Raw genomic sequence first — 10671 nt, 5'->3', positions numbered from 1 at the left:
GAAATCCAGAGTCTTGATGGTCTAGAGCCTGAGCAACCGATAAAACAACAACAACAACAACCCGTGTCAGCTATCTTGGAAAATGGCCACCTCTGCGATGCCTCTATAGCGAAAAATGATCTGGTTGGTATGGTTTAACTGTGTGCCAAATTTCATGCTTTTATTGTCAAAGTCACGATTCACCTCAAATATTGTGCATATCTGCTCCACTATAAGACACAGTGTTCAAAACATATGAAAAAGTAGCATCCTATATTCTGGAAATTATGGAGCATGTGCATGAAAATCTCCCATTGAGAGGTTGACATCACGTTGCTGTAAAGGAGTATCGGTGTCGTAGTATCAGAGAAGTTTTATGATTACAAGTAAATGAATAGGGGATCGGGCTGATACTGGTATCGGGATCGATGCATCTATATATATTTGCGCTGAAAATTCAGCATGGGATTTTTTTTTTGGGGGGGGGGGGGGGGTGACTTGCTTTTGGTGGCAGCCTCAAGTGGTCAAAGCAGGAACTGCAGCATTTTCCACATCCACATTTGTGGTTGTCCTGGATCAAGCCTAAGTTCCAGGCTTTCAAAGATCTCCCATACTCAGCCATTAGAAGCTTAACTGTATGCAATCAAAATATCAAACTTGTTGGGACATTATTTTATTTCAGCAGTGATGTTCACGTCTCTGAATCTGTGGCATTTGAGATTCCTGAAACCTTAACATGATGTATGCTGACACTTTTGTCTTGTAGATGTCTGTCTTAATTAGGTAGCAGCGTATATGAAGTTTTAAAAAGTCTACCAAGGATATGACAAGTTCACAACAGAGGGCATGTCAGTGCCCACATGAGCAGGTTTTTAAAATATATAAAGTCTCTCTCCCACCAAAGTAAACTTGGTAGCAATGGAAATGTTAATTTTAGGCAAACTCATGCAAAGTATGCACTCTGGGCCGTGTCCAGTGCCAGCCTGCTGCCGTGTTTCTGGCCCAAATTAGAGAGGAGTTCTGCTCCAAATTAAGCTACTCTTCACAAAGGTCCACTACGATCCATAAGTTCAAAGCACTTATTTTGTGGGGTGGTGTGTTGGTGGCCTTGTTAAAATTTGACTGTCCGTTTCAACTTATTGCAGTGGCTTTTATATTTGGGTTTAAAAAATGTGACTGAACTAAATAATGTACATCATTTTGCAACACAGCAAGTTCAAAATGAGCCATTCTAAAACATTTAGCTTCACCAATGGTTGTGTGTGGTCCAACCTGCTCATAACACCCTAGCAAGACCGTCTTCAACAGTTTAGAAAACTAATTTTAGCAGTTAAACTCATTTGCCTTTTTCAGAATTTGGAGTTTTTCATCTTCACCACATTTCCTTGCGCTGGTATCAGATTCATTACCGGCTTCACACTTAGGAGAATCTCTGGAGCATCTGAAATCTAGATAATCATCGTTAAAACAGCAAAAAGTTTCATTATTAGAAACATGCACATGTTAGCATCCTGCAACTTCTTACTCAATTGTTCGTCATCTTTGAGCTGCAGTGGGCTGTCTGGCAAAGGTGACAACATAGATCGTAGAGGTGCCAAGGGGAGCAATGGTCCAGCCAAACCTATCAGACAGTAAATCACAGACACCAATATTCAAAATAAGAAGCAGTGAGGAAGCATCCGAGTGAAATGCCACTTGCTGACTGCTACAGCTAGGCTAGTATCTCACTGGAGTGCAACTTGTGGGGAGTGTATTTGGAATCACAAGTTTGCGACAAAACATGGTAGCATTAATTAGCATCAAGTTTTCCAGCTGAAATCTAAATGAAATGACATGTTTGGGCACAAAGTGGTCAGGATGGCTGTAGGCTGCTATTATGTAAAAAGAGGCTGTGCAAATCCCCCCCGACTGTAGGCAAGAAAAAGCAGTGTAAATAATAATAATAATAATAAATAAATAAATAATAAATGAGAGTGCACCACCGGTAGAGATGGGTATCGATTCCACTTATTGATCAGAATCAGACTGGATGGCAGCATGTGTTGCTCTAAAACCTGGATGCACCTTTCAGCATTGATGGTGCCGTCACAGATGTGTAAGTTGTCCATGCCATGGGTACTAACACACCCCCATACCATCACAGATGCTAGCTTTTGATCTTTGTACTGGTAACAATCTGGATGGTCTTTTTCCTCTTTTGTCCAGAGGACACGACGTCCATGATTTCCAAAAACATTTTGAAATGTGGACTCATCAGACCACAGCACACATTTCCACTTTGCGTCTGTCCATTTCAAATGAGCTCGGGCCCAGACAAGGTGGCGGCATTTCTGGATGTTGTTGATGTATGGCTTTTGCTTTGCATGGTAGTTTTAACTTGCACTTGTAGATGTAGCGACGAACTGTGCTAAATAACAATGGTTTTCTGAAGTGTTCCTGAGCCCACGCAGTAAGATCCTTTACACAATGATGTCAATTTTTAGTGTGGTGCCACCTGAGGGACTGAAGGTCATGGGCATTCAATGTTGATTTTCGGCATTGCAATTGAACGTTGAGAAACATTGTTCTTAAACTGTTGGACTATTTTTCCCACGCAGTTGTTCACAAAGTGGTGATCCTCGCCCCATCTTTACTTGTGAACGGCTGAGCCTTTTGGGGATGCTCCTTTTATACCCAATCATGACACTCACCTGTTTCCAATTAAGCTGTTGACCTGTGGAATGTTCTAAACAGGTGTTCTCTGAGCATTCATCAACTTTCCCAGTCTTTTGTTGCCACTGTCCCAGCTTTTTTGAAACGTGTTGCAGGCATCCACTTTAAAATGAGAAAATATTTGCACAAAAATAAAAAAGTCTATCAGTTTGAATATTAAATATCTTGTCTTTGTGGTGTATTCAATTGAATATAGGTTGAAGAGGATTTGGAAATCATTGTATTCTGTTTTATTTACATTTCACACAATGTCCCAACTTCATTGGAATTGGGGTTGTAAGATGTAAGTGGACTTGATTTCACAATGCAGGCACCAATTCATGAAACTGGCAGTGTCTAGGTTTATTAATCAAGGACTATAACTCAGGTAAAATAGGCACAACTCAAACATTAAAAACATACTTATTACCAACCAATAACAAGGACTTGTACCAAGTTGTATGAACTTACATCTAAAAGTGTGAGGAGTTGATTTCAGAATGCAGGCACCCAAGCATGAAACTGATGGGCCATAACTCTTCAACAAGTTGTCAATCTTGTTCAATACAACATGCATATTACCAGCCTATAACCAGGAATTGTACTGTTTCCCAAAATTCCTACTAAAAATGTGAAAGGAGATTATTTCAGAATGCAGGCACCCACTCATGAAACTGACGGAGTATAAGTTTGTTAATCAAGGGCCATAACTCTGGTCAAATGGGGCCAACTCGGATGATAATACAACATGCGTATTACCAACATTACCACATTTCACGAAATTCGTCCAAAAAGTGTAAGAGGAGTTTATTTCAGAATGCTTATACCCTTTTTGGGACGGACGGACATATGGAAGTCAGCGCAACATAATGCCCTTCATGCCTTTGGCCGGGGGGGTGGGGGGTGGAGAAGCCAAACGTGGCCCATGCACACACACAGACAGACAGATGCTCGATTACCAGTTTTGATTCACTCTGGATGAATGCATTCAGTGTTTGGATGTGCTGTAGTGCACATACACGTGCGCACAAAAGGACTGTCTCTACATAATTCAGCGACTCAAACGTTCAAAAAAAGAATGCAGACTTTTGCAATCACACTGTTTTCTGTTTTCATATGTCACACCTCTGAGGATCAAAGCTGTTCACACACGAATGTCCGTTGCTGCTGTAACTTGATGCTCAAAGTCACGCTTCTGTAAACTGCCACCTGGTTTGTAAAAAATAAGGCGCAGTTCGCTCAGAGATCACCACAGACACAAAATATTATTATGTTGTGACGGCCCTCGGCAGCTCAATGGCATTGAGACTGATCATGCTCCTGCAAAGCTCCCCTGCTGAGAACAAATACACAGTGATCAAGGATCACCTCCTCAAAACACGTAAACTGTCAGACGGAAAGAGCCAGCAGGCTCTTCTCTCTGCATGGGCTGGAGGACAGCAAGCCCTTCAGAGTTCATGTACAGAATGCTGCACTATGTTTTGTGTGGATGAAAGTGCACTCACCGGTGGCAGACATGTCCAACAGCGACAGCCCACTGAGTCTCGATGATACAGCATATATAAATACCAACGTAATTCAAGTATCAGAAAATATCGATACAACTTGCAGCGCTTTCCGAAAGCAGTGAGAAGCTATGTCTGTGAAACCTCAACTGATGCATGCTCTGCTCAGTTTACTGCTCACTGTGTGTGTGTGTGTGTGTGTGTGTGTGTGTGTGTGTGTGTGGGGGGGGGGGGGGGGGGGGGGGGTGTTCTGAGCTGAAGCCGAACTGTTTCTTCTGCACCGCAGCCAAGGGCTTTAACGCACAGGTAGCGGCAAATTTCCGCCAGGCTCTCAGATTCAAATAGTCTGTGCCGCCAAGGATGGATTTTCCGAAAAAAGAATTAGAAATGTGTGCGGGAAAAAAAAATTAACAGTTCAAAAAGAAAAACAATCAAGCGATATGTGAGCTATGCCCTACAACTCACGTGAGAGAATAGTGAACCTCTGTAAATGTTGTGTGAAGATGTGCAATTTCCCACATGACTGCCATTCCCAAGCTGTTGCAGCCCAGTAAGATAATGTACAAGCCTTAACTCCCCTCACCCGATTGTTTATTTAAAAAAAGCCTCAGGGACACACACACAAAAAAAAACCCACATATGTAAGTTGCATATGGAACTCATTTTTTAAACAGAGGGAGTTTAATAATGAACAGAATTCTCTAACACATGGACACCACAGTATGTGTTCTAACTTACGGCCTTAATTCAAAAAATAAGGACGGTGGACGATAAACGCGAGTTGGACACCATATTGATGGACATGTATTGTTATTGTAGGGTGGAAAACAATACAATAAAAAAGCAAGTACAGTAAATCCGGATATTTGCACTCACCGCACAAAGGCAATGGTTTTCCATGAAATAAACACTGTATATACCCGATTTTGTATAATAGATTTTTGCTTACATTGGACAAAACATCCCATCCCATTGTAAATTATTCCATTAAAAACCCTTTGCATGTACCGGACAGAGCAGTCTGGGTGTACCCAGTAACAGAGGTGCAAAATGAAGTTTAACACAGACACTCACTGATTCGGGGAAAGTGGGAGACCGTATTTCCATGATTAAAAGCCCAACCGTTTTTTGTTTTTTTTCAAACCGAGCTCAGACCAGGTACCCAAACGAGGCAGGGCACAATTCAAGGCCGTTGATTATTAACAAAATGCTGCTTGTTGCCCAAACTGTAATATGGTGTTAAGTTTCACATATATCATGTCCAAATACTATGGCCAAATACTTATTTTCCACCATAATTTACAAATACATTTAAAAAAAAAATCTTACAAGGTGATTTCCTAGAATTTTTTTCTCATTTTGTCTCTCATAGTTGAAGTGTACCTATGATGAAAATTACAGACCTCATCTTTCTAAGTAGGAGAACTTGCACAATCACAGACTGACTAAATACTTTTTTACCCCACTGTATTTGAACATCAAATGAGGGTGGTGCGTGACATTCGTGGAAGATTTTTTGACAGCCAAAAACATGCTCCACGAATATCATGCACTGTTAAGAATCCTATTCAGATGTGTTAAGCAACATTAAGAATGTCAGGAATGTGCCAAGAATGACAGAAAAATGATATTCGTAATGCGTCCTGCCTAGATGAAAACACAGCATAAGCAAAACATATTCCTGTTTTATTGGTAACAACTACATAATTACAAAACAAGCATGAAAAATTGACATTACTGTTTAATAATTTTTCATGTCAAGTGTTGTACCAATGAGTCTTTTTTGTGGGACTAAGTGCACAGCTCCAAAGAGCCGCGCAGATTTCAGTCTCAATTAATAACTTCAGAGCGAATCGCCGTTTTAAAATCAAATGACACCTCTTTCCATAATACAAACAATAAACTACAACCAACCAAAACGTGTTTTTTTTTTTCCCTCCCAAAAATCAGACATCCTCTGTTTTTTAGGAATCATATCCTGACATACAGCGCAGCTGGCTGAAGAACTCAGCTCATAGTCCATGGAGTTACATTTGTGTCATTAATATCTGATAACTACAGATTTTGTTTATTTCTGTCCAGAGATCAAAGATCCAGTGACCAATTTCATATTTATTTACTTTAAGACTAAATAAAATGTTGACATAGAAAACCTGTAAAGCCTACTTTTAGTACACAGAAAATTCACAAGAGGTATTGATAAGGGAATTGATAAAGAATCAGACTGATAGATAAAATCTTATCAATAGTCATCATTAATCGTATTGGACCAAATCACATCGTATCGCATTGTGAGGAATTGAATCACCATTAAAAGAGAAACGCATCGGACCTTTTTATATTTTTCAAAAACCTGATGGATTTGAATCACGTGTGTTTGCATGAGCAAACCTTGAACCTTCGTGCGCATGCGTGAACTTTTTCATGCCTGTCGACTGCATCATTCTCTGGTAAGCAGCCTTTGTGTGAGGTGTGTGTCATGCGCTCGATGGATTTTCATTGCAAGGAAAAAGACGGAACGACTGGAGCAGCGCCGCATCAAATTTTGCCAGAAACTGGGTGATAGTCAGGTGGAAACCATTCGGATTATTCAGACGGCTTTCGGTGACTTTTCAGTCGTGTGACTATCCGAGAAATTGTGGAAGAGGTGGGCATGTCACAGCATGTCCTGTGACACTTTAACACGGAGGTGCTTTTGCTGCGCCATTAGCAGCAGCATGAATTTCGCCGCCACTCTTTTCATGGCCAAATCTTCTGTCACAGTGGAATGTACCAAAAAAGTGCTGATGTCCACCTCTTCCGCAATTTCTTGGACAGTCACACGACGGTCCCGCATCACCACAGCGTTCACTTTGGAAATGATCTGGTCGTTTCAGCATGTTGATGGCCGACCGGAGCTCTCCACCATTGTGCGGACGTCTTTAAACCAGTTGTACCGCTCCTTAATCTGTGTGATGCCCAAAGCATCGTCACCGAAAGCCGCCTGAATCACCCGAATGGTTTCCACCTGGCTGTCGCCCAGTTTCTGGCAAAATTTGATGCAGCGCTGCTCCAGTCGTTCCGTCTTTTTCCTTGGAATGAAAAAACGCCGAGCGCACGACACACCTCACACAAAGGCTGCTTACCAGAAAATGACGCAATCAACAGGAGTGAAAAAGTTCACGCCATGCGCACGAAGGTTCAAGGTTTGCTCATGCAAGCACACGTGATTCAAATCCATCAGGTTTTTGAAAAAAAAAAATAAAAAGGTCCAATACTTTTCTAACAGACCTCGTATCATCAGGTATCGCTATATGTATCGTATCGAGGTGCGTATGGAGTAGTCAGTGATGAGATTCATGTGCCTAGTGTGTATGTATGTTTTTGTTCGGTGGGTGGAGGCAATAAGTGTGCAGGTAAGCATTACCAGGAGCTGAAAAACTCTGGTCAGAGTTCTGTACTGCTTGTGGCCACACTTCCTGGCAGCTGGTTTCTAATTCTGAGGACAGCCGGAGAGGAGGAGGCTCCGTTTTGACACGGTCTTTGATCTCTAAATTCTGCAAGAAAACAGAAGCACATTTCACCTTTGATTTGAAATAAATATTCCAACCCTAAATCAGAAAAATCTGAAGGGTATGGAAAATGAAGGGACACCCCCCCTCTCCCACCCCAAAAATGCAGTGATTCTTACATATTTTTATTTCTGTTTCAATGCACAGTAAGAGCCCAAAATATTCATATTTTGTGTGCTCAAATTCATTTGTTAATATACATCCATTCCTGTATTCAAGGTCTGCAACACATTGCAGAAAAGATTTGCATATTCCTCCTGCTACAGTGCACAATATCAGTAGATAATACAAAGAATGTGGAGGAATTTCAGTGCTAACGTAAAGACCTGTGATCTCAGATACCTCAAACAGCACTGCATCAAGAACAGACATTCATCAATAGTTGATATAACCTTCAAGGGCAAGAGAATATTTTGGGAAGCCTTTGTCAAGCACTACAATATGGATGCAATTTAAAACTTTGCTGTGCTCGGAGGAACCTGGATAGGACCATCATGCAGTGGAAACATGTACTGTGTATAGATAAAATCAATATTCTAAAACTTTTTTTGAAGAAACTGATGCCATATGCACCAGACCAAATATGAAAGAGACCATCCAGACTTATCAGCAACAAGTCCAAAAGCCAGGGTCTGTTATGCTATGGGGTTGTGGCAGTATCCTTGGCAAAGGTAAACTTCTGTGACTACAGCATTAATGCAGAAAAGTACACAGATTTTAAAGCAATATCTGCTGCCTTGAAGACAACATGTTTTCCATGGACACACAAGCATTTTTCAACAAGACATTGCAAAAACCACATTCTGCACACATTGCAAAAGAAAGGCTGTGAAAGCAGAAGGAGTGCACACTGGATTGGCCTGCCTGAAGTCCTGACCTTTCCCCAATACAAAATGTGTGCACAATTTGAAAGTGGAAAAATGTAACGACAATGACAACCCTGTACCATTTCACACCTTTGTAGGAAGAATGGGACAAAATAACACTTCGCTTGGTATCCTCAATGAAGCAAGAAAACAAACTGGGAACTGCTCCAACAAATTAAATTAAATGAAGTTGACCACACCGAACATGAAATATCTTTAGTTGATACAGGACATAGTAAAAATCCAAATCAATCTAAGAACCACTTTTTTTTTGTTTTGTTTTACTGCATTTTACATACCATTCAGACGTTTCTCTGATTTGGAGTTATATATTATTAACCTTCACTCTGACATTTACCTTTGGCTCATCGTGCAAGGTTTCTTTAGTTTTTATTTTTTTAATTTTTGGAACTGAAAGACATGAACATTAGGAAAGCTTCAGAGTTCATACTCAATATCAAAACCATGTTGACAACTTTTTTCAATAACAAAGGAATGCGAACAGTGCACAACATTGTGTATGTTAATACATTAAAGCAGCGTCGACTCTGTAGCTAGCTTTTTTTCAAGTGGTCATTTCACCTGATTCAGTGTCACTACTGTTGTAGCTCAAGCTGGAGTCTGTGACTTTTGTTCGGCAGCTGAGGTCTTGCAATGGCACAAGTTTAACTGTTAAAAAAAAATAAATAAAAAAATTTCATTCAAATAGTCGGATACTGCATGTGAAAATGAGACCCTGATGTAACTGTATAAACTTATTACCTCCTAACTTTGTCATACTTGGTTTCTTCTTTATATTAAATGCGCCACATCTCTCAGCAGACTTTAACTGCTCGAGCTGCATTCCATCTGTGGGCTTAATCGTTTCCTCTGCAGAAATGACTAAGGTGGAAATGTATTTACTGTCAGCGTTTTTACTTGATCTCTTCACACGTGTTGTAAACCTTTGGAGTGCTCTTAATGTGGAAGGCCTGAGAGAATGCAAATCCACGTCTGTCTTCTGCAAATTTGGGTTGAATGGCAAATGTGACTCTCTGGAGTGAAGGATGCGCATAAACTTATACTTTTTGTCAGAAGGAAGCTTCTTCATGTCAAATGCCAATTGTGCCACCTCCTGGTAGGTCAGTGGAGCCTCTTTCTCATGTTTGAAGATTATTCCTCCAGTATTGGGTCTGTCACGCCTAAATGCGCACAGAGACACTTTTAATCATTCTTAGTACTAGTTATAGGAGACCGTTCAACTCCATTACAAGACTAAGAAATGACGTAAGCTCACATACTTCGAGGAGTCCTCCTTCCTGTTAGCTGATGTCTGTGTATTAGACTTGCACTTGGAAGATTTGTACTGTTGCCCAGCATCATCCTTTTTCAATCGTTCACCCTTTGTTGATCTGTCCTTCTTGGATTTCACTCTGGGTTCTTTGGTCAGCTCTTTCACCTGAGCATTTATCACTTTCAACTGAAAACGCAGGTGGACACATGAATGAGCAACTTCTCAACTGTACCAGTCTTACTGCCACGAGCATGTGTGAGTAAATGTCTACCTGCTCCTGTAAAACACACAGCTGCATAGAAATAAATCCTGGTGACATTTTTCCAGTGGTAGATTCTTTCCTCTTTGGTTTATTTGTGGGCTCTCTGGCAAGTCTGTTCATCTGAGCGTTAACTGCTTTCAACTGGGGAGGCAGGTATTAGTAAAATTAAAGCAGTTAAAATGCACTCAAGTGATTAACAACTCCAAAATCCTTTTCTCACTGCATATACCAACCTGATCCTGTAAAATGGACAGCTGCTCAGGCTTACGTTCTGGAGAACTTTCTGACCCCGAAGAGCTGACCGTTGTGGAATCTGAAGAAGTGGAGGGACTATCCACTCCATGCCTTTCCCATTTAGCAGCTCGCTCATCAGGTATCTCTACATTTTGTGAAATCTTCAGATATTTGGTCTCAAAAACCTCCTGTTAATGATAAAACAAATCATGATAACATGACGTACTGGTACAAATTCTAACATCTTTAAACAGGGTATTCCTCATGAGTACAGCTTGAAACTTCTTCGATCATGCTCCATCAAGCTTTG

At 40.8% G+C, this 10671-nt stretch overlaps 1 protein-coding gene and 1 long non-coding RNA gene across 2 annotated transcripts in view; both read right to left on the bottom strand.

The window, feature by feature from the left end:
* Positions 1–1337: 1337 nt before the first annotated feature.
* Positions 1338–7697, bottom strand: LOC117519366. Its single transcript, XR_004563262.1, has 3 exons — positions 7582–7697; positions 1505–1600; positions 1338–1427 (listed from the first exon to the last, which is right to left on the bottom strand). It is a non-coding gene; the product is annotated as an uncharacterized LOC117519366 (long non-coding RNA).
* A 1460-nt stretch (positions 7698–9157) lies between these two features.
* LOC117518180 (bromodomain-containing protein 3-like) overlaps positions 9158–10671 on the bottom strand; it is a 67214-nt gene continuing 65700 nt past the window's right edge. Inside the window, exons 8-12 of the mRNA XM_034179238.1 lie at positions 10361–10549; positions 10137–10268; positions 9873–10051; positions 9355–9773; positions 9158–9261 (exon numbers count right to left, since the gene is read on the bottom strand). Coding sequence (XP_034035129.1) covers positions 9158–9261; positions 9355–9773; positions 9873–10051; positions 10137–10268; positions 10361–10549 — 1023 coding nt within the window. The remainder of the gene's footprint in view (positions 9262–9354; positions 9774–9872; positions 10052–10136; positions 10269–10360; positions 10550–10671) is intronic.

This window comes from Thalassophryne amazonica, chromosome 10 (genome assembly GCF_902500255.1).
Source record: "Thalassophryne amazonica chromosome 10, fThaAma1.1, whole genome shotgun sequence".
Classification (NCBI taxonomy): Eukaryota; Metazoa; Chordata; class Actinopteri; order Batrachoidiformes; family Batrachoididae; genus Thalassophryne; species Thalassophryne amazonica.
This window is presented reverse-complemented; position numbering and strand designations above follow the sequence as displayed.